Source organism: Thamnophis sirtalis, unplaced genomic scaffold (assembly GCF_051295495.1).
Source record: "Thamnophis sirtalis isolate CommonGarterSnake01/CBP01778 unplaced genomic scaffold, rThaSir2_p1.2 scaffold_11, whole genome shotgun sequence".
In the NCBI taxonomy this organism is placed as follows: domain Eukaryota; kingdom Metazoa; phylum Chordata; class Lepidosauria; order Squamata; family Natricidae; genus Thamnophis; species Thamnophis sirtalis.
In genome coordinates, this window is record NW_028261391.1 from 30,521,657 (window position 1) to 30,547,022 (window position 25,366).

Here is a 25,366-nt window from a genome sequence, read left to right on the forward strand (position 1 = left end):
AATTGATACACATAGTTTGCAGTAGGAATATTTTTTTCTGCTGAATATTGAGTCAGGGGTTATAGTTTAAAGCTTTCTAGTCCCTTTGCAAAACTTGAAAACCCTATTTTCTGAATTGATATTGGACTTTCAGACTTTAGAAGGTGCAAAGAAACCCAAAATGATCTTAACTAAATGTTTCCCATGCACTTTCATATCTTTAATGATTTGTAGTAGTTTTAATCTTGGATCACTGAAAGCAGTTATATAGTAGGGTGATAAAAGCTATTTATTGAAATATGTTTTGATAACAGTGCAAGAATTTACTATGTTTGAATTGACCTTATAAGATGGGGTAAGTGAGTTTGGATGACAGATTGAAATTAACATTGCATTGACAGTCTTCTGGTCTCCTCCAATATATAATATATAATAACAGAGATAGAAGGGACCTTGGAGGTCTTCTGATCCCCCTGCTTAGGCAGGAAACCCTACACCACTTCAGACAAATGGTTATCCAATATCTTCTTTAAAACTTCCAGTGTTGGAGCATGTGTTGAATATAAATGATTATATTCCTTTAGCCAATTGAGACATGAAGGTTGCCACATTGAAGAAGACTGATTAGAGCAAGGTGTAAACTAGTTGAGAACCTCTGTAAACCCCCTATAAATTACTCCAAATTGAATTATTTTTCTTCCAGACTATTGAATTACTGTCCCTCATCTCCTGTAAAAATACGGCACCTATGCTCATTATCTATCTTTTAAAGTGCCTCTATCTGACAGTAATTTATGCATAGGAATGTGTATGAGGTTTCAAGGTAAAAAATATTGGCTGATCAGTGTGGTACTCTGATTAATAATGAATTTGCAACCCCTTCCTCCCGAAGTTGTACGAGTAATAATTATGGATCTTGAGAGTTATAGTTCAGCAATATTTGGAAGGACAGAAAGTTTTCGTACCTTGGTCCTAAGCACTAGTTAAGATCCAACCAGACTACCATATTCTGATTTATAATTGTAGGTGACTAGGTACCACTGACCTTTATTTTAAAGAAATTACACTTGAGAAATACAAGCAGTTCTAAAGACCTAAACAACCTACATCAAAGCCCTCTTTTATGAATGCACAGCAGAGGCCAATATCTTCTAATGCTGGAAAGATCCAGGAAAAGAGGGAGCAATTCTCTCCACCATTTGTCCATCTATCACAGAAGCCAAGCCTTGACATTAGGATCTACTTGATATGTCATAAATTAAAATAATCATAAAAATGATTTGGGTTTTTTTACAGTTCTCCTCGGAATATATGGCTGTGAAGCATCTTCTATGATTCTACTAGTTTTGAATTAAGATTACTTTGCCTTTCTCTTAAAGTGGCATGTAGTTATATTGACAATATAGGCATGAAAAAATCCCTGTTTTTTGTGGATATCTGCTTGTGGACAGTGGCATTTTTGAAGATATTTTTAATGGGACAAGAAAATACAATTATTCTTAGTTTCCTAGGCTTTTGGATATGGAGGAATCAAAATTGGGCACAACATTTAGATAGTATTTAACTATTTTTAGCCCACTTATCCATCTCTTCTCCCCTTGAAAGCCAACAAGTGCACAAGTAAAATAAGCAGTTAGATTACAGTGATGGAGAGCTCACCAGCAAACACTGAGACAAAAATCATACTATATTGTTACATTTTGAAAGGTTAGCACTGGAGAAACTTCTGAGCTTTCTGTATTTTCAAAGACTTTGGGATAGTTTGAAAAACCTTCTCATCTGTGAACAACCCTTCATGTATAACAGAAGTGTCAACAGTATCATAGCCTAAAGATAACTTTCCGCTAGTGATATGAAGAACTATACTGTACCTATTCACCGTTACATACACAGATGGTTTGATTTTGAGCTGTATGAAGCAGGCACTATTTCTGTAGTTTGAAGGCCAAAGTAAATGGCATCTTAGAAATGGAATCCAGTGAGAATATCTGACCTTTTTTTTTCTGAAGCAAGAATCAAATAAATTAGTTTTTAAAAAGCTGTCATGCAGAACTACAATGCCTGTATTATTTTTTTCTGTAAATTGAATGCTGAGTAGATGCATAAGAAAGGGACATAGTGGCTCAGTGGGTAAGATGCTGAGCTTGTCGATCAGAAGGTCAGTATTCAGCAGTTCGAATCCCTAGCCCTGGGATGGTGAACCTGTAGCACGCAGAGCCATCTGTCAGGGCATGTGAGGCATTGCCCTGTCAGCTGGCCAGCGTGTGCATGTGCGCGCTGTCCAACTGAGTTCAGTCTTTTTTAAAGGCATTTTTCGCCCTCCCCAGGCTCCAGAGGCTTTATAGGAACCTGGGGAGGGTGAAAAGAGCCCCCTGCCCCCCGGAGGCCATCTGGAGGCTTCAGGAGCTTCCTGAAGCCTCCAGATGCAAAGAACCAGCCCTATGGGCAAACAGGAAGTTCAGGAACAGACTTCTGGTTTGCTCGTAGGGTCGGTTGAAGCCCTCTGGAGGCTTCAGGGACCTTCAGGAGGCTTTCCTGAAGCATCCGGAGGACTAAAAACCACCCTACAAGCAAACCGGAAGTCACTTCTGGTTTGCTCGGAGGGTCCTTTTTAGTCCTCCTGAGGCTTCAGGGAAGCCTTCTGAAGGTCCCTGAACTCTCTGGAGGGCTTAAACCGACCTCCGAGCAAACTGGAAGTGACTTCTGGTTTGCTCGGAGGATCATTTTTTACCCTTTGGAGGCTTCAGGGAAGCCTCCTGAAGGTCCCTGAAGCATTTGGAGGACCTCCAGGGGTGGGCAGGGAGGCTGTTTTTGCCCTCCCCAGGCTCCTATAAAGCCTCTGGAGCCTGGGGAGGGTGAAAAAAAGCATGGAAAAATGGAGGGGGGGGGTCGCGCTTCTCATGCATGCATGCACATTGGGGGCGGGGGTTGTGCGTTGCATTATGGGTGTGACATACCCGCGCATGACTTCCCTGCACTCCCCCCATGCACGCAAGCCAAAGAAGGTTCGCCATCACTGCCCTAGCCCCACCTAATGGGGTGATCTCCTGTTACTTGTCCCAGCTTCTGCCAACCTAGCAGTTCGAAAGCACGTAAAATAATGCAGAAAATAGGGACCACTTTGTTGGGAAGGTAACCTTTGCTATTGAGTCATGCTGGCTTCATGACCACGGAGATGTCTTTGGACAGGGCTGGCTCTTTGGCTTAGAAACGGAGATGAGCATTGCCTCTAGAGCCGGAAAATGACTAGCACGCATGTGCGGAGTCACCTTTACCTTTACCTTTAGATGCATAAGAAACAGAACACTGTACTTAGAATGGAGCGCAAGTTACATACCATATCTTATTTGCAGAATAATGATTTTTAAAAATTTCAGTAATGCCCAATACAGCTGAAGCTGTAGATTCATGTTAATATTTTTTTTCTCCACAAATGCTTCGGCTATTTATTTATTTATTACATCTCTGGTGGCATTTTTAAAAACATATTTTTTCTGCTAATCAATCTCTAAAAATATCAGATGACAAAGCCCACATTGTCCAAGAGCCAAGGTGGCGCAGTGGTTAAATGCAGCACTGCAGGCTACTGCTAGATCAGCAGTTCAGCGGTTCAAATCTCACTGGCTCAGGGTTGACTCAGCCTTCCATCCTTCCGAGGTGGGTAAAATGAGGACCCAGATTGTTGGGGGCAATATGCTGACTCTCTGTAAACCGCTTAGAGAGGGCTGAAAGCCCTATGAAGCGGTATATAAGTCGACTGCTATTGTCTCCTTGAAACTTCATTGTGCTAATAAAAAAACTCTTCCCATTAATTTTTCTTGAAGATGCATCTTTCCCTAATAGCATGAGACTATATGTTTTATTCCATGGCTAAGAGAAGCTATGATTGCTCAAAGCAGTATTTAGGGAATAGATTTTTAGGTTAAAAGTAGTATGATCTGGGTCATCCATCATATGCACTATGATGGATGCATATGATATTGGTGAAATATCAAATTTATGATATCTTTGATTTCAGCTGTCACATCTGTGACCAGAAATTAAAGGATTGGGGTTAGATAATTTCATTATTACACATTTATGTCATTTGTAATATCCACGTCTATGTCACATGTCTGTAAGTAGAAGGTCCTGCATAAAAGTTACTAAAAATGGGTATGCCTTTTAAGGGTTGTTTAAATCCCAGATTATTGCAAAGTGGTTGGTATGAAAAAGCCGGGATGTGAATTGCAACAGATTTGTTACCTGCTGCATGGAAAACAAGATGTTAACTAGGTTTCAGGACCAATTTGGTCACTAATGTTGCTTGACAGATGGATTGCCTGACAATGTTAGATTATGAAATACTTGCTAAAGGGAAGACATGAAAAATGGTTCAGAAGCTTTTTGAAGATGTGAGACATACTGACAAATCTGTAATGGGTGTAGCAGGCAAAAGATTTACTGAATGTCATATAAAAGAAGAAAGCCTTGATAGGAAGAAAAGGACAGCAGAATGTATAGAATTGTCTGGTTATGATGTAAATACTTGTGTGTTATTTACCATGGTTTTATTGAAAGATTTTCTCTCTCTCTCCCTCTCCCTCCCTCCCTCCCTCCCTCCCTCCCTCCCTCCCTCTCTCTCTCTCTCTCTCTCTCTCTCTCTCTCACACACACACACACACACACACACACACACACACACAGAGTATATGTCTATATATAGACATATAATGACAAGTTTGAATAAGCTGCTAAAAAACCTATAAAGAACCATACTGATGAATATTCAATGATGAACAAGCAGTTTAGAAATTAAATATTGTGACTGGATGCTTTTTCTGGTCTCTCCTTCCACAACATGTTTATTGCTGAATGAGCATGAAAGCTAGAATAAAATTTGCTTTTCAATGACTCTGGTGACTAAGCATAGCAGAATTTCAATAACACTAGACAGAAATGAAATAATTGCACTTATATTGATTGTAGTGTTTAGGTCCCATTTGAGAGTTATTTTTTTAATAGACTCAGCATGATGAGACTACAACAATAAACTGTGACATATACTTTCCCATTGTTACAATTCAATGATTTCTTTAAAAGGGACAGAAGGGAGTGTTAAAATATTTTTCTTTTTATTTCGTTTATATATTTTACATATTTCTTCAGTCTAAAAAGACTCTTAAATTGTGTAAATAAGAACAACAACAATACCACCAAAGCAAAGAGGATAAAACCAATTATCCCTAATTATCACAATCATTAAAACATTAAAGTGTTGAACTGTGTTGAAAAATCATAATTAATTAGTCTCTAAATGCCTTCCACATCAGTTTTAGCTAATTTTCAGATGGAAAGTAAAATTGGAAAATATATTTGCCTCACAGAGAAGGCTATTCCAAAGGAGGCGAGCAGAGCATCCTATTTCATATATTTTCTATTGCACTTTGTGGCATTTGAGAATCCTCATTAGGCATTCTCTGTTTACTTTGACTGAGTAGGCAGAATTTAATTGGGAAAGGTGTTCTGGTAGATACCCAGGCCCTGAACCATATTATTGCCATAATATTATATAGCAATAATGGCAATAATGAAAGTACCCTGTATAGTAAACACAAAACTGTTGGACTTCGTACCAGCAGACGTTTTGGGGTTGACTGTAGGGTCTTCCTTGTAAATTGATCCAGGTGAGAGTTACTATCTTTAGCACCTCTTCTTCTAGGTAAAATTGTAATGTGCTCCAGTCAATCTGGGCAAGGTTCTGCCCATAGCCTTCATCACTTCTGAAAGGAGCCATGAGCCCAGGGGCTGCCAAATTGCAATATGTTCTCCAGTTCACCTTCCCTAATTTAGGGTTTAAGATGTGTAAACCAACTACATGGATCTTAGTGAGGATTAGCACTCCTTCCTCATCTAATTAGGCAGTGGTGGGTTCCGGATCCTGATACAACCAGTATGGTGCAAAGGGGCTGGGCGTTCACCACATGAATGTGCGTGCAGCACGCACATGCGTTCTTACCACCCACGACACTCTGTGATGCTTCCGTGATGCCGCAGCTGCTCGACAGAGCGTTGTGCAGGCACTGTACGCTCCGTGTGTGTGTGCGGAAGCCCCAAAAACCTACAATACCAGTAAGAAGCGTGGGCGGTCAGGTAGGCCCTCCAGAGCACCATACCGGAACGGTATGGTGCTACCGGCAGGTACCGGTATGCCTGTGCCGGTCGTAATCCACCACTGTAATTAGGTCTCCGTATTACACACCAGATCAGCTTCTTGTCCACAGTTTTGTGGTGGATGGTGCTAGATTTATTGAAAATGTATTTGGATGCTTGACTTAGAGTTTATGTTTTCAAATTATCTACCCTTGGAATGGATATCTTTTGCCATATCTATTTCTGTCCATCACTAATATTACCTTCTATCTTTGTCCACATAACAAATTGTAAATCAGCTCCCCCTATCCAAGGAAATGAAACACCAAACAATTATGCAAAGTGAATTCTGCTTTACACTTCCACAGGGCAGCTATTCTCAGTTGCAAAACTCCAATCCACCTCTGTCTAATTTCTTCGATAGCTTCCCAACAATTTTTAGGATACTTGCTTCCTTGCATAGGACTGCAATTCTCAGCCCCAAACCTCTTTCTTTCTTGTTTCTATGTGGGACAACTTCATTCTATGCTCTCCCAACAAACTACAGCCTCTTCAGATCTTGCCTGCATTTTCAGGTACAGCTTTTAGTTCTGCCAAATCTCTACCCTGAGCTCAGCTTTCTTCACCAATTGCTTTTTTAGTTCTTTCAACATTACAATAGTTCACTTTAATAGACACTTGAATAATTGCAGAACCACTTAGGATAATAAGAATATCTACTTGCTATACTTCTAGAATAGAACGTAGAATGTAGAAAAATAGGGCTGGAAGAGACCTCAGAAGTCTTCTAGTCCAAGTCCTTGCTCATGGCAGAAGGCCTTATTCTATCATGCTCAAATGATTGTCCAGTCTATTTTTGAAAACCTCCAGGAATGGAGCATCCCATAACTTTGGAAAGCAAGCTATTCCAATGGCTAATTGTTCTCACTGTCAGAAAAGTTCTCTTTCCTTCTAGGTTGGATTTCTCTTTATCTGGATTCCTTTCAGTCCGGTTTCAGGCCTGGTTACAGCACGGAAACTGCTTTGGTTGCGCTGATCGATGATCTTTGGCGGGCCAGGGATAGGGGTCTATCCTTGTGCTTCTTGACCTCTCAGCGGCCTTCAATACCATCGACCATGGTATCCTTCTGCGAGGGTTGCGGGAGGTGGGAGTGGGAGGCACCGTCCTTCGGTGGTTCTCCTCCTACCTCTCAGACAGGTCCCAGTTGGTGTTGGTTGGAGGGCAGAGGTCGACCCCTAGGCTCCTCAATTATGGGGTGCCGCAGGGTTCGGTCCTGTCCCCCCTCCTATTTAACATCTACATGAAGCCGCTGGGTGAGATCATATGCCAGCACGGGATTAAATATCATCAATACACAACGATACACAATTGTATCTGTCTGCCCCATGCCAACTCAGTGAAGCAGTAGAAGTGATGTGCCAGTGCCTGGAGGCTGTTAGGGTCTGGATGGGAACGAACAAGCTTGCGCTCAATCCCGACAAGACCGAGTGGCTATTGATGCTCCCTCCCAAAGATGGTCCAGCTATTCCATCTCTCAGCCTGGGGGGTGAAATTATACGCCCCTCAGAGAGGGTTCGCAATTTGGGAGTCCTCTTGGATCCGCAGCTGACTCTGGAACATCATCTGTCGGCTGTGACCAGGGGGGCCTTTGCCCAGGTTCGCCTGGTGCACCAATTGCGACCCTACCTGGACCGGGAGGCCCTTCGGATAGTCACTCACGCCCTCGTTACCTCAAGACTAGACTACTGTAACGCACTCTACATGGGGCTGCCCTTGAAGAGTGTTCGAAGACTTCAGCTTGTCCAGAATGCAGCTGCGCAAGCGATTGTGGGTGTACCTCAGTACACCCATGTTACCCCTATCCTCCGCGAGCTGCACTGGCTGCCCATTGGTCTCCGGACACGCTTCAAGGTGCTAGTCGTTACTTTTAAAGCCCTACAAGGTATCGGACCTGGTTACTTGAGAGACCGCCTCCTGCCAATCACCTCCAAAGACCTATTAGATCCCACAGACTAGGCCTCCTCCGAATTCCATCTGCCGGCCAATGTCGGCTGGCAACTCCCCGGGGGAGGGCCTTCTCTGTGGCTGCTCCGGCCCTCTGGAACAATCTCCCTGTCGAGATCAGGACCCTTACCACCCTTCCGGCCTTCCGCAAAGCAACTAAGACCTGGCTGTTCCGGCAGGCCTGGGGCTGTTGAATTTTCCAGCCCCATCCGAGGTTACGACTGTTGCTATATTTTAAATTGTTTGTCTTTTATTTTTATTTTGTACCCCCTCCCCTTTCTGATTGTTAGCCGCCCTGAGTCTTCCAGGAATAGGGCGGCATACAAACCAAATAAAACCTTAAAGCTTAAACAAGCTTCCACCTGTTTCTTCTTACCCTTTTGTCTTTTGGAATGTAAGTCAATCTTCTCTTCTCTGTGACAACCCTCAACTACTGGAAGACAATTATTATGTTCCCATAATCCTTCTCTTCAAACAGCTAGAGTGATTAAAGAAACACCTTCACCACTCTGTTGCCATCTTATTACCAAAAAAGTTGGTAAAGTTGGTGTGCCTACTGTCCGTGTTCTACTGTCCCCATTTATTCATACTCATTTATTATTTATATACTTATACCTGTTTATACTTATATGTTTATATGTTATGTTCATACTTATACTTGTTTTCTCATACCTCCTTGACAAACTAAAAATAAATAAATAAAATATTTTGTGATCAGCCTGTACTTTCATTTCTTCAGGGTCTCTAACCTCTTTTCTATATATCTGTGCTTAAAGGTGGGGAGGAATGTTGGGTCCTTTCTGTCATGTGTGCAAATACTTCTTATCTTCTGTTTTTCCTCCCTAAGGAAATTGTACTGTTGTAATTGAAAGCAGAAACATTACTGTACAAAAGAAAGGTTTGGTCAGCTCGGAATCTTACAAACATTCCTCTTAAAACTCTTCTTAACCCAGTTGGAAAGGCTTTTAAAAACACCAGTAATTTAAAGTTTTAGGGAGGAAAACTGTCCCTTGCATTTCATCTGTGGTGGCATTTAATATTGGTTTTGCAATTGAGTTCAAAAGATCAGGATTCAGTTTCTTTGTAGCAGAAGAATATACTTTTGTGACCTCCTTTTTTGGGGGGGAAAAATGTGATAGGGTGAAGATGCCCTCTAGCGGAGAGAAAAAGGCATTTCTATATCAATGTAACGTGATCTGTGTCCTATTGTCCTATAAAACTTACTTTTTTGTATTCAAAATTAATATTTGTTAAATATGTAGCAATATGCAACATGTGTGTCAAAATAATTCAGATAGATATAATATGAACTACATAGTTTCTACTAAAGGGCCCAGAGTGTAGCTATGTATATATTTTATGTAAGGTAGGAAGTGCATTCTGCTCCAAAGACCATCATATCATTGGATTTTTTAAGACAAGGAACTCCATTTACTTTTCTTCCCAAGGTTGGTCTTGCTCTTCAGAACTTGTAGTCAGTAGGATGGTGATCATTAAAAGTATACATTATTCTGTTCTGCAATGCATATCCATAGTCCAACATTCTACTCATAAATTGGGGCTTCCGGTCGCTTTTAAAAAAGTTAAAAGGGCTGCTATTTAATTTTTTTATTCTGATAAGATGTTAGTAGTTGAGAATAATAAATAAAAATATTTTATATCTGTGGTCCTATATCAATAACAGAACAGTCTAATATTGAATTAATTATATCAAATGTTTTTATCTCTGTTCTGTGTTAAGAGAAGAGTACAGAATAAAAGAAAATCTAATATATTCTCCTTCTCTTACTCTTCCATTTTTATCATATCCTTATTGGTACCTGGAGACTCTACTTTCATTGTAGGACCTACTGATTTCTCCCCCAACTTCTTTAGGGAGCATCCTAATACTAAAGAAATCACTTTGAGGAGTAGAATTTGTAGGATTGTGCATCTATGTTTATGTGTAATTGGGAGAATGGAATGTATTGGGAATCTCTATCAGAGGTGGGTTGCTCCTGGTTCGGCCCGGTTCAGCCAAACTGGTAGTAGTAATCTGGCCTGGGTCACAGAACCGGCAGCAACCCAGGCTGGCCAGGCCCCCGAACTGGTTCCCCGTTTTCCATTCCATTGCTGGCATCTTGTTTATTAATTTTTAATGGTCTTCGCTCATGCGCACAACCATTAACAGTGAATTGTGCATGCTCAAGCAACACGTCCAAAATGCGCGCATGAGCGAATGGGTACTGGTTTGCGTAGGAACACACCCCTGATCCCTATATACATTTCTGTGTATAATTCCACTGGGGGTCATTTGAATTCAGTCCATGTTTACTGAAGAAAAATAAATCACACCACTGTATTTATTAATAATAGTGGTTTCACATTTTAGTTGCAAAATATCTTTCATGAATGATATGTATGGAAAATGAAAGTTCTACTCACTTAAATATACACAGTGACCTGGAGCTGAAATGTAATATCCAGTAAGTAAAATGACAGCCACAATTCATCAGGATTGACAGCTGCTCAAACAGAGCTAGCAAGGAAATCCTGAACTAAACTGATAAAGGTATAATTGTGCTACTGTAACGGTTAGTCAGTGTTGCTCCTATATATGAGGAGACAATATTAGGTCAGTACTGATAGGAATAAAAACTTAACTTATGAATAGGTATTAGACTAAGTAATTACCTTCACTATGTTACTCTGGATAAATTATACCAGAGCACTTTACATGGCATATACATAGTAATGTTTTGGATGATGTGTAAACATAGCCAATATGTGGTAGAAAATAAAGAGTTTCTAGTATTAAAAAAATAATGTGACCTACTTCCTTAGCTATGATTTCTTGAATAAATCATAATTGGCTGGGTTCACACAATGCTTGCCACACATCATATATCATTCATTATAGTGCCTGGCTTCAGAAAGCATGTTAACCCATAGACAGACAAACCATATTGTGGCTTAAGATGATATATGTACTCAGTCTCTGAATGTGCAGTGTGCATAGTTTATTGAACAACTGTACACACTGTATGCTAACTGAATTTTGGTCAGTTTCTGGACTGTGAAATAGCTTTCTTGCTTGTTCTATTGATCATTGACCTATTGTACAATGGTACAATCATAGCTGTACATTCATGGTTCCCTGCCTTTATCTGTCTCAAGGGTGAGAAAACTTGACTATGAATCTTTATGTACATTTAAACATTCTCCATTGAATTATAAGTTGGTGTGAGAGCTTATTTCAAGATAAAGTGATGTCACTATGATTTCTACATACTTCATATTATACCAATTGCAATGGAAGAATGATTTTTGCAAAAATATTACTGTACTGGAAAGTGAATAGTCTCTGATTTCTAATAAAGCTTGTGAAGTTCTTCTTTAAGAGAAAAATGTATTTGTGGCTATTTAACATATAAAATAGACAAGAAGATCTATTTAACGTCCAAATCTTTTAATGTCCATTCAGAAGTATTTTAAAGCTATATCTGGGCATTTTTATAAATAGCAATTTCATCCCATTTATGAGAGGAACTCCACTATTTTCTGACAAAGATGTTGGTAATATATATTCCTTCTTTAAAATTTCTGTTGTGCTTTTAGGTTACCATGGTCTTTACTGTGAGGAGGAATATAATGAGTGTCATTCAGCCCCTTGTCAGAATGGAGCTACCTGCCGAGATCTTGTCAATAGCTATGACTGTGTATGTCTTCCTGAATATGAAGGTGAGCAATACTATTTTAAAAAAAATTGATTTATAGATTACTGTAAATCCACCCAATAAATGTATGTGCATAATTTAAAATTCACCATTCACCAGACAAATCACTTTGTGGACATTTCAGACTCTAGTGCTAAACAGATTTGGATGCAACAGCATTTTCCCCCTAGACTATTATACTACGTGACCTAAATTAACAACGGTAAATTGATAATTGCCTTGACTCTGAAACACAATTAATTACATTTTCTGATTAGGACAAAGATTGGTCTCTGACCTAAAAAGGGAATTATTTGAAATGGAGAGTAGCAATTGAATGGGCAAATAGAAGCAGTCTTTTCATTCAGAGAGGTGTATTATGGTTTTTAAAAACAAGTAGACAAATGTGTGAATGTCTAATCGAACAGTTTATGTGCATATGTTATGTTTGCCACAAAAAATAAAGGGGAAAAAAGACTTTTGAAATGCCAATCAAAAAGAGCAAGGAAATGCCTCTTGTTGAATTGCTGGTTGTGATTCCAGAGATAGCAAAGTAAATTGATCAGTTATGGGCTGCCTAAACAAAAAACCTGCCACCCTCATTTTGAAAGTGTAGACCACTACTATCCACTCTCCTGTCCTTGAAAGCTTTCAGTATATACCACGCTGGACCTAAAAGTTAGAGGAATCAGTCACTTCAGGTTTACCCTTCAATATCATCTTAAAGAGAGTATGCTAAATGTTAAATACAATGTCACTGGAGCATGATCAGAAATAACTATTAAGTGTATATTAGAATCACAACAACATAGAAAATTGATGGCAGAAAAAGACCACCAAATCTGCCTTTTGTGTTTTCTTTTAAATGTATTTATTGTTTTTAATTTTTTTTTTAATTTTATAACATAATATCCTAGTGAACAAGAAACCAAACCATAACCTAGAACAAACTTTATGATCACATAAAAAACAGTATATTCTCTATCAATCAGATGCTGATACACCATATTTATATATTCTAATGTTTTTATCCTTCGCCATCCTCTGAAAAAGTTATGCAGTGGAGAATATTTAGAAGCTACAACTGGTCCAGAATATGACAGCATGGACAATTATAGGCATGTCACAGTTTACTCATGTAACATCTCTGTTCCATGAGCTTCACTGGATGTTGCAATTTGCTTTTACTATTGTATGCTGTTCAGAGTTGTCATGGAATTGGAAAGCCTTGCAAATTTTATAACTAAATAATTTTTTCATGTATTATTCTCAGGAAGACACTGTGAATTATATAAAGATCCTTGTGTAAACATCAGCTGTCAGAATGGTGGGACTTGTGACAGCGAAGGGGTAAATGCTACCTGTATCTGTGCACCTGGATTTACAGGTACATTTTTTGAAAATTGTACAATATGCAGAGATATTTATAAAAATGCGGAAGTAAAGTAAATGTTAAATGTATTAGCTTGCACCTGCACTACTTATTATCCCAACAAATTAGTGGATAGTTTAGATAACAGTACCTTATTCTGAACTAAAAGAAACATAGCAATAATAATATTCATGATGTTTTGATTTGTATAGTAAAAAATGTATGAAAGTGAGAAGATCTTCCATAAAGGGAATTCAATTAAGGTTGCCATTTACAGCCGTATCTTTCTTTTTATTTATGCTAACTGATCTCTTTCTGATTGATTGACTGCTTCAAGTCAACCTTTTCACAATTCTTTGTTGACTCAAATTTGGGTAGGGTGTTTTTGTATAAGGGGCAAGGACAATACTTTGGCACATTTTTCAAAGTACAGGTAGTCCTTGACTTACAATCATTTGTTTAGTGACTGTTCTAAGTTACAATGTCCCTGAAGAAAGTGACTTACTTATAACTAGTCCTTACACTTAATACTGTTGTATTCTTCATGGTCACATGATCAAATGTTGGGAGCTTGGCAACCAGTATGTATTTACAATTGTTGCAATATTCTGGATCTTTTGATCACATTTGCGACCTTCGCAGATGGTTTCCGACAAGCAAAGTTAATGGGGGAAGCTGTCTTCGTTTAAGGAGCTCATGATTCACTTAACAATTGCTTACTAACCAAAAAAGCTCATACAATTGGATGCAACTTAACCACCTTGCTTAACATCGGATATTCTGGTTCCAGTTGTTGTTGTAAGTTGAGGACTACCTGTATCAAGAAGATAAGGAGTCCAACCACAGATTTCTGCTTTCATGTCTGTTTTGGTCCTTTAAAACAGCTCCTTGAAACTAGGGTTCTTCAGAGAAACTTATTAAACCTAACTAATCTAGTTGTGACTAGATATATGGGAAATGCAACCAATACAACTGAAGGACACCAGTTTGAGAACAATGGTTTCAAAAATTAATTTTCTAGAATAAATCTTCCTAATTCAGAATTCTTTAGAGCAAATTCTGTTGAAACAGACATTTTCAAAAGAAGCTTTGTTCTGATCACAGTACAGCAATCTTATTTCATTCAAGCTTTTTTTCTAGATGCTTGATTGCTTTCATCTGCAGATTTTGGCTGTATTGTCATTGTTTTATTCTTCTGTGCAACCCTAGGGGGTGTCTTGGGCTGTTGTTTTAGAAGCAAATAATTTGAAGTGAAAGTGATAGCTGACAAAAAGGACACAGCTGGATTGCTTCTAACAAGGAATATGTTACTTTTTAGTCACAGATACAAATATAGAAATATATATATACAAATCAACATGATATGTAGAAAGATCACCATGTATACCATTTTACTTCTACAGTTGCAATAGAAAACTGTCTTTCTTACCTGTTTTAAGGTGAAGAATGTGACATCAACATAAATGACTGTGAGAGTAACCCTTGTCGCCATGGAGGACTGTGCATAGATCAACCTAATGGCTATAATTGCCATTGCCCACGCGGATGGGTTGGTGCAAACTGTGAAATACGTGAGTATATTTATTACTACTTGAACCATAGAAGTATTGTTTTTATGTAACATATTTATTTTAGTATTTAATCAAATAGAGTTAACAGGAGTTTGTAATGTCATCATAAGACACTCTGCACAGTATGTCTCCCATAATACTATAACTGTGGCAGTTCTTTGCAGACTTCATGTCTGAATGTAGTTGAAATTCCTGAAGACTTGGAAAAGGATTTCCTACAAAATTATGGTCCCAGACATTAATGCAGTTTTAAAAAAATAATAGTAAGTAGCAAATACTTCCAAGAAAGCATGTGTGGATCATGACACTGTTGGAATATTCTGTCTAATCTAATCTATGTTAAGCTTCCAGGAACCAGTGCTAGAAGTATCCTAGGAATTCATATCTTATTGTCTGCCCAGCTTTTTAATAGCTGTGATTGACTTTATATTCCATGTATATGGAAAAACTGTAAAGTGATACTCTTTTACAGTTGCCCCTGATTTTATATATTGCTTTTTAATTTTATTTACTTCATAGGATATTATAAATGGGAGACGTAGTGTTGGTATATAAACTATAAGTAGTTTGCAAGTGATTTCAACTTAAACCAGTTCAACAATTAACCAATAAAAGCAAAATTGTCCTCTAAATTGCATAGACATTTTGATATGAGTTGAAAAGCACCCACTTCTACTGAGGTTTAAAAGTACCACATAACTTTTATGAGATGACATTAAACTAAAAAAAAAAAAAACCCAGAATCTTTTCCAATTTTTTGCTTATGATTTATAACAAAGAAGCTAGTCCATATGCAATTTTCAGATGGTAACATCTTCCCTCATCTATATACTACTAAAATTCTAATATCTGTTTGTTTGTACCTTCAATTCAGAGGTGGGTTCTTACTGGTTCGACCCAGTTCAGCCTAGTAGGAAGTAACTCGTGTCTGAACCGGTTCTATCAGCGGCACCATAGGTGCCGCCATCTTGTTTTTTGCTTCTGTGCATGCGCACATAGCATGCATCAAGCACGCATGCGCACAAAGCGTGTCCCTGAATGAACCGGCAGTAAAAGAAGCCAGAACCCACCCTTGCTTTGATTTTGTAAAATTGGATATGCGGCATGGATCCTGGCATTCTGCAAATTAACCCACTTGAGTTGTCTTGTTTCAACAACTGTTGCCCTCAGAAATCATCCTTCCTCTTTCTTGGCTGACCTGTGGAATTACCTGCCAGTATGCTGAGGGGAGGGGGAATAAAGGGAGCCATAGATCGCAAGGAAAATGCACCCTTGCTCCTCATCGCAGCATGTCCCCAAGGGTCCTCTCTCTCCAGTGATGAAAGGGCTGACCTGCCAGCTTCAGCTCCTACCTACCTCACCAGCAGGCATCCAAGTCATTCATGTCTCCTTTATAACAATGCTTTCTAACATTTTAGAGTAGTGATGTCTAGTTTTCAAGAAAAAGCAAACATAAAACTCAATATAAATTAAAAGAGATAAGAATTGTATTGCTGGCTAGGGATTCTATAATGAATAGCTGCATGTTCGGGTCAACTGAATAGAAATAGCTCATATTTTCCCATTTTATCCTACTGATAAATAGAACAAATGAATTAAGTCCTACAGATACAATACCTCATCCTCAATCCATGTTTACTGCAGGAAAGTGGTATGAAAAGCTTGAGGAAACTTTCCTCTCTTAATCATAAAATTCATTCTTCCAAGCTGCTATATTTTAAGAAATGACATGCAGTAGTCGTTCACCTCTGCATCCTCGGTTCTGTGACTTTTCACTGCATTATTTATTTTTGAATAGGTTTGAACTAAAGAATAAACCAACATTCTACACAAGGTTTTCCTAACTCACCTAGATTTAACAAGTAAAAGGCCATTAATTCATCCATAGTATAATTAGTATGGGAAGGCTAAAAATAATATTGTAGCTGTGTAAAATTTATATTAGGTTTTGTTAGCATCTGGGGTGTAGTTACGAGTTTTTTTCTCATTTCTAATGTGTGTTTTGTTATGAGTCTGGAAACTATCCAAGGGTGAATGACAATTTATTTCAGTGATAGACAATAGGCTGACTGACAGCTGGATTTAATATCCTGAGACATAAAATAATCCTTGAAAAATGCATTCTATGCAGTGCTTCAGTATTATGTATTGTAATGACAATATTATGCAAGTTGTAAGAAAGAGATAGATTGCCGGGACCATATGCCTTTATTGCCTACTGAAGCTGATCTTCTATGATAGCAAAAAGTTCAAAACCTTAGTTTAATCCAATATTTAAAAAACTTCACAGGTTTAATATAGATTACAAATAACAGTGATATGTAGCCCAAAAGGGAACATTACTTTATTTGAGCTATTCTTCCATCTTGAAGGGTCCTTGGTGCTCTCTGAGCTTGTTTGTTTTCAAGCAGATGTTTCATTATCATACGTTTCATCTTCCTAATTAGGTAACATCATCAGTGCTAGTACTTTTCCACCTTACCAGATTCATTCCTGAAAGAACGAGAAATGCAAATACAGTTTTAACTGAAAAGTAGTCTGAATAGATACCAAATCCTGTAATTGTCTTGGGCCACAGGTCACTTTCAGACTTGTGTGGACAAACCATACATGTGAATAGAATAGAACAGAACAGAACAGAACACAGAACAAAATTCTTTTTTGGCTAAGCGAGAAGGAAAAGAAGTAGTCTAGAAGCTGTTTGGTGAAATGGAAGCACCCTGTAAAAAAATATATATCATGAGTTCAACTTCCATGGACAAAACAGTGAGGAACACGACGGAGTTGCACGTCTCGGGTAGGACGTGTGTCTCGCAGCCCAACTCCTCCCACCCTGCCCCAATGCTAACAGAATCCAGGCTGCTTCCCTTCTCTACTGTCTCTTTAGTGAGATGGGTGGCAGGTTGGGTGGGGGAGAAGTGAGAGGTGTGCTGTCACTTCTCCCCCACTCACTGGGCATGGCAGGCTTCCTCTGCAGCTTCCAAGCCAGGGCAGTGAGATGACGAAGGGTGAAACGTTCACCCCTGGGGATGAATCAGATGCTTCACTGGAGAAACGGACCCACGCCAGCCCACACTTCCTAAATCTCTTGCTCCCCAGATCGTCTGCCTTGCAAAGAGAGCCCAACCTAACGCAAATGCTGCCTCCAGCCACCTCTTCATCCTGGTGAAACTACGTTTTGAAAGGATGATCTGCAGGGGGGGAGGATTTCCTGCACATTGGCAGTGGCGTCTCCTCACAGGGCTTCTCCCAATGTCCCAGGTGCGAAGCAACATCCCGTAAAGGAAGGCATGGAAATCTATATAACTGGGGATGTCAGAAGAAGCCTTGTGAGAAGACGCCACTGCCGATGTGCAGGAAATCTCCCCCCCCCCTTCAGATAGTCTTGTGGGGTGGCCGGAAAGGTCTTCAATAAACTTTGCTCTGTCTGTATCTCTGCAGGCAGCAGTGTTGGCAGCATCTCCTCGCAGGGCTCATTCTTCCTTCTCTCTGGCTGATTCTCAAATATTTCCCGCAAAACACTGCCAAGAGAGGGAAGTATATCTTCTCCCTCCCTTGCCAAACTTTGTGTGTAGGCGTAACGTTTCACAAAGCTCCTTAATCCGCAGCTGCAGGCTCCCTCGCTTTGTCTTTTTTATACACATACCGACATAGCCACCCTTCCTGGGAATACCATTTTCCACTCCCAAGATTCCGTTTCCAAGGAAAGAAGAGCGCTGGGGCCGCACTGGACATTTCCTGCCCTGACTCCTTTCAGCCTCAACTTTGCTCCTGAAACCCTGCAGGCCACTTCTCTGCTTAAGCTCAGCCGAAGGGAGGGGGAGCTGAGGGCAAGGGTGAGATGAAGCGGATTGCTTCCCCTTTGCCTCCTCTCCCAAAAGCAGTCTCGTGCACAGCCACTTTTGCAGCAGGAGACTCAAGCCAGCCTTCCGAAGGGTATTGTAGCAGCAGCTATCCACAATTTTTTTACCCTTATTTTGTCACAATCCATGTGGCTCACTGGGCCACGTGGGTCAACACGAAATAATGATAAAAAAATTGTGGATAACTGCTCCTACAGTACCCTTTAGAAGGCAAGTGCAAGGCACGTGGGGTGCATCACTTGGCCTCCTGCTGCTTTTTGGGCCGTAATCGATGGCAAAAGCAGCTGCACTTGCTGGAGGCCACGGCCTGAGCAGCGCCTGCAAATCAGCTGTTTTTTGAATGGCGGCCGGATCGGCTCAACTGATCCGATTAAGGAGCTGAGAAGCGCTGAGGTGACCGGGGAAGGGAAGGGCTTCCTCCTGTACTTGCCACGGCACCCTTTCACTAGGGCTTATTTTCGGGGAGGGCGTATATTTATACCCACCTCAAAAACCAGCCCTGGGCTTATTAGCAGGACATGTTGTATTTTCGGGGAAACACAGTAGCAATTCTGTTCCCAACTGTGGTCATAAGTCAAAGACTACCTGTAGTTCTTTGCTAGCTTTGTAGACCTTTATGTAGATTAGTATGCCTTCAAAAGAATGAGCAGAGAGTAAAGTGGAATGAGCTTTTTGTGGCATAGGGAAATGGAAGTGCTATTAATACCATCATTGTTTTTTTCCTCACTCTTCTAGATCTACAGTGGAAATCAGGGCATGTGGCTGAGAGTCTGACAAATATGCCTCGGCATTCTCTGTATATCATAATTGGAGCCCTGTGTGTCGCGTTTGTCCTGATGTTGATCATTCTCATTGTGGGGATCTGTCGCATCAGTCGTATTGAATACCAAGGTTCATCTAGGCCAGCCTATGAAGAATTCTACAACTGTAGGAGCATTGACAGTGACTTCAGCAGTGCTATTGCTTCTATCCGACATGCCAGGTATGCTTGGGGGAAACAGAACACTGTTTTTGAAGAAACAGCAAGTTGGATGAAAAACCAATTCATGCTATAAGAGACAATGATAGAATGCTTCTGCATAAAAAATTTTGAAGAATGAAAAAATAACTATGTTAGTGAATAAGCCTACGCTACTGCCTGTAGCCTGAGCTTTATCTATTCCTTAAAAAAATGCCCTTGGCTTATACAAGCTTTTTAATATATAACTTGCCTTCTGCAATTTGGGAGCCACACTACCTGATGTGCAGGTCATTTCTGACTGGTTAATATTGTTTTCCTAGTGTATACACATTCAGGCACAAACATATTCCTATGGCCAAGCAGTAGTTAAATAAGAAATATAACCATTCAATCACTATAGAGTAACATTTTATTCCTATATATCTTTAACATGCAAAACTAGGTTATAAACTCAACAATGATAGTCTTCATGAATTGCCATTTTAAACTTTATGGATCATGCAAGATCAAACCTTCATAGACTTGTTACCAACTGCAATTTAGAGCAAGAACCTCACAGAACCTAATGCAATCAATCTGTTTCCACTTTGGTTAACTCTGTTTGAGATTACTCACTTTCAAACTGCTCTGTGGGAAGGATCTGGAGCACAAGATAGGAGCTTTCCCCATCATATAGTAGCACTCGGGTCCCGAATGCTGATTGTCAGCCCAGCATTTTAACCACATGAGCCACTACATTCCACTTGCCTAAGGTAGAAGTAGAGTTTATAATTGCCTGATGCTTTAACCACTATGCAAAACTATCCCTCTTTATATACTGTGTGTGTGTGTGTGTGTGTATGTATGTATATATACATACACACACACACACACACACACACACACACACACACACACACAGAGTATATGTCTATACATATTTAGATATAGTGTTGTATTTGTGCTGATAAATAAATAAAGGGAGACTTTAGCTTCCTCCCATAATTGGGGCATACCAGGGGTTGTGACACTAAATATATTTAGATATACTGTATATACAGTATATGTATATACATATTTAGATTCATATAGTCTATTGCCACCCAATTTCCAGAACTCTGGGCACTGATATTGTCACATAATTAAACTTTTCATATTAAGCTTCAGGTCAAGCGGGATGTATCTCAATCTAAATAAGTGGTTCCCAACCTTTTTTTGGCCATGCCCCACCTAAGCATCTCTAAAATCCTAATGCCCTCCTCTCTGCCCGCGACATATAATTCTTACTTTACTGAAGAAGTGCACTCTACTCACACGGAGAAAGCCTAAAAGGCCATTAACTTGGTTTAAACAAGGTTCAAATTGCCCCCATTTAAAATCAAATGGCCCCCCTGTGGGGCATGGAAACCACTGATCTAAATGGTGTATCTATGCCCATCACCCCCCCAAACAAGAATAAAGTAGTGACTAAAAAGGTAGGGACAAGTACACGGATTTGTATATATTTGAGGTGTTGTTTCAAAGTCTGATCTTTAGACCCTCACTTCCCATGTGTAGCTAGCAACAGTACTATTTAGGATTAATTATAGCGTACAATTGATCACATAAGCTTTTACAGTTTCATTATAAGTATTTTAATATATGGAATTACACTATAAAATTTTGAAGTAGAGTTTTAGAATTACAACTTTTGAATGTTGAAAATAATGATCTTGTAGATTAATGCCAGGAAGATTTTTTTTTTATATATGTATTACTCCACTACGACTTCTGTCTTCACTTCTTTTTTTGAATTTTAGATTTGGAAAGAAATCTCGCCCTGCAATGTATGATGCAACTCCAATTGCTTATGAAGATTACAGCCCTGATGACAAGCCTTTGGTTACACTGATTAAAACAAAAGATTTGTAAACTATTTAACAGTCGTTTTGGGGAGGGGATTATTTTTCAAAAGGATGGGCTACTGAATTAATTCAATATTTTTAAGATGAAGCAAGTGTATGAAAATTAAAATGTTTAGCTGCTCCAGAATTTTCTGTAGATTATTTAAGAACAGGTTTTCTGCAGCTTTTTGTTTGAAGGAAATATTTTAAACTGAATTTGTGAAATTTATTATTTCTCTTTTAATGTACTTCAGCATTAGAAACTCTAATCTTAACAAGTAGTGTGTTGTTGCTTTTACCAATCTCAGATGAGTACAGGCAGAATATGATATGTTAAGCAATGAAAATTTCTCCTTAATGTAACAGTGGCAGCATTCTTAGTAGACTTAGGAAAAATGTAAAACTTGATATATTCATTATTGGAAAAAATGAAGTCCGAAATGTTTGTGTTTGTGAAAAGGAATTTAGTAAAAATTATTATTCTTAAACTGAATGAATTAGCTTTCTCCCTCTTTTGTGCATGGATAATCTTTCTGTATTATGTTCCTGAAGCCTGCTAAAATTTGGCCTTGAGTTGGTGTTTGTCATTTTTGTAATGGTATTCAAGGTAAGCTTTGTAAAAATTAATATATCATTGAAGTGCCTATTAAGGCAAAAAAGGGGTTGTTCCTGTTGCTTTGAAATTAATTTTGGTTGATTTCATAATGTTGAGGATTAGATCTTTGTATTGGAATCACGTTTGCTTTAAAAAGTCCAGTTTTTTTTAATAGTGCAAGTAAACAAAACATATAATTTGAACAGTTTGTCTCTCAAATGTTAACGTAAAGTATTACTTTTGTTTACAATATTGTGTAATTTTCATAGTACATCTTATTTACACATGTGGGATTTTTGTGGCTCTATTTGACTGCTTATGTGTTTCAAGATTTTTGCTCATTTCAAAGAATATTGAATAAATGTGACCAATTCAAGTGGCATCTCATTTGTTTTGCCTTCAGCTGTTACGGCTAGTGAGTGCCCTTGAATGTAAGCCATATGCCTTATAATTATAATGTAAACCAGTCATGGTGTCTTGAGAACCAGTACCATTTTATTTATATATTTTGAACATTTTAAAATGTAACATATTTTTGGTTTGTATAATGTGGAGTTGGCTCATATTGTTTGTAATATGAGCAACTTCCATTTAGCACAAGTGTGGATTTTGAACACAATATAATAATGTGATTGGGACTGTTTTCCTTCATCTCAAAACAAAACCTACAGATGCACAACTTTTATTTTCTACTATATTTTTCTTTGCTTTCTTTCTACATATATATTTCCTGCTGAATGGTGGGTTTTTTTTTCTGTGCTTCAAAATATGCAATATTTATTAACTAAGTATGCCCAAGGTAGTTATATTTTATTAAGAGAGTAATATCTTTAGTAAGGTCTTTAAGTAGTTGTCATATACCCATTATTTTGAGGGATCTGAAGTAGTCAGGATGAATGGACCAGATACCCAGAATGTAATGGTTATTGTAGACAGTAGTCTACAATGACCATTACAGCACTCTATTCTTTGGTATGCTTAATTTGATAGATGAGTTGAAAGCACTTAGAGAGCAATGCATTAGGGATACAATAGTGGGAAAAGACCTAAAGTTTACATCTCATAGGGAGACCAAATGGCAGTGGGGAGGAGAAGTAAGGCCAGCAGATAGGAAAGAGAGAGAGAGAAAGAGAGAGTAATTGAATATAAACAATCAAAAGTTCTTGTCTGTGTGTACTGATTAATACAGGATAACTCATAGGATGTTGTTTCACTACCGTGTTTCCCTGAAAATATGATATGGTCTTATTTTCTTTTTACCTACAAAATATGGCTTGGACTTTATTATGGGGGAAGGGTTTATTGTTTTGGGCCGCTTGGGCGCATGCTCTATGGTTGTACGCTCTGCAGACAGCTGGCCCACAACCATAGAGCATGTGCCCAGAGCGGCCACTGCCAAAAGACTCGGGTTGGAAGCTGCGGAAAAAGCCAGGGTGGGATGGCGGTAGCGATGGATGTGCCCTGGGTCCTTAATGAGAACTGGGCCATGCATCATGAGGCTGGGAGGTGGGTATGCGAAAGGGAACAGCTGCACAACCCCCCCTGTCCAGCCATGCAGAGCACCATTAACTGGCATTTGGAAGGCGCCAAGCCGCGAGATCCGGGCGGCGACGAATAGGTACTCACACGGCTTGGTAATACCCCTAGGTCAGTGAATGGTGCTGTGCCCGGATGCAAAGGAGGTTTGCTGGGTGGCGTGAGCGTGGTCACTTCATGGCTGTTGTGTTGTGCTGCTGCAACAGCACAACGCAGCCATTCGCCCATAAGGCTGTGCCCGGTTCTTTGGGAGCCCGTTCGCAAGAGAGCAGTCACCCAGCAACCCCCCTCTTCAGCTAGGCACAGTGCTGCTCACCAACCTAATGGTATCCCGAGGGCACCAAGCAATGCAATCACCTTTGCCTCCCTCCAGGTTTCCGCGGTTTGGCACCTTTGGGATACTGCTAGGTTGGTGAGCAGTGCTCTGCCTGGCCGAATGTGGGGGTTGTCCATGGGGCTTATATGTAGGGGGGGGGGTTATAATTTTGCCCACCAGAAAGATGTGGCATGGCTGTATTATGAGGACATGTCGTATTTTCGGAGAAACACGGTAGCATCCTCACCTTATTTCTCAGTTGCAGCTGAAGTGGGATAAAATATGTTGTATTTTTAGTAAAATAATTGCAGAGAGACATGGTCAGAGACATCTGCTTGAATCCTAAGTGGACAACTGCCAACTGAAGTAGACAGCATGGATTAGATGGAACAGTTTTAGGACATAATTATACCAATATATCATTTTTAGAAGCTGCATAACAATTCTAAATGGCATTTCTGTATCATTATCATTCTATTATGGAGTTGAAGAGAACTGCTACTCGGTATGTTCATGGCTGTGATTTATGTTGTCCAAAAGCCTCATGCAATGTATATATGTATATCAATGGTTAGCAGAAAGCATTGGTATACTATATTAGTAAGTAAAATTTAATTTTTTCTGAAAATATCAAAGTAATTTCCCGATATTTTTGTTTTTGCAATATTTTTATTTATTAATTGTTAGATTTAATATACACCAAATACCATGATTTTAAAGGTTTATAATTTACAAATGGTTTATAGAACTGAAATGGGGTTTTAGAACACAAATAAATATCTTATGATCCATGTTCAGTATAGAAGAGATTTTAATTCCTTGCAAGGAATCTTTGTTTTTTTTAAATTAAGTATAACTTATAATTTAAAATATAATTTTCATTTATTACTTTATCCACAAGCCTTCTCCAGTCTTTAAAATATCTCTTAGGTTTTGCTTGTCTAACAACTGTGATCTATGTTAGTGACAACCTTAACTATAATATACCAATCTTTCTGCTCTTTCATAGTTTTCAGTTCTCATTTAATTCTGGCTTTTTCCTAATATAAAGGGACCTTTCTTCATGCTACATTTAGAATATTGATTTTTGCCTGTATGGGTACTTTATTGATTCATTAGCAGGCTTTGAACATTTGGGAGGAGGGTAAGTACACAATACATCCATCTTTGAAAATGTCATTAAAATCCATTGCAGAAAACCCAAAACTTCTCTTGTATCACATTTCTGTTGTACCTAGAAAAAGAAACTGACTATTGTTTACTTTGGCATAGCTCAGTTAAGCACTATGGTCATAGACAAGAACAATTTAAAAGGTAAAATAATAGTAATAAAAATATATAAGGATGAAGCATAATCTGGCTAAAATAATATACTATAACTTATAACACAAGTAAAGTAAGATAAATTTCAGTTTATTTATTTAAGAAAATTTATATGGCCCAACTCATTCTCAGTGCCTCTGGGAGGCTTTAGAAAAA

General features: G+C 38.9%; 1 protein-coding gene across 1 annotated transcript in view; it reads left to right on the top strand.

Moving 5' to 3' along the window:
* The window catches only part of DNER (delta/notch like EGF repeat containing), a 132,937-nt gene extending 110,526 nt beyond the window's left edge, over positions 1–22,411 (top strand). Inside the window, exons 9-13 of the mRNA XM_087725450.1 lie at positions 11,714–11,836; positions 13,085–13,198; positions 14,623–14,754; positions 19,353–19,599; positions 21,357–22,411. Of these exons, the coding sequence (XP_087581576.1) occupies positions 11,714–11,836; positions 13,085–13,198; positions 14,623–14,754; positions 19,353–19,599; positions 21,357–21,468 (728 nt within the window). The 3' untranslated portion in view covers positions 21,469–22,411. The remainder of the gene's footprint in view (positions 1–11,713; positions 11,837–13,084; positions 13,199–14,622; positions 14,755–19,352; positions 19,600–21,356) is intronic.
* The last annotated feature ends 2,955 nt before the right edge of the window (positions 22,412–25,366 follow it).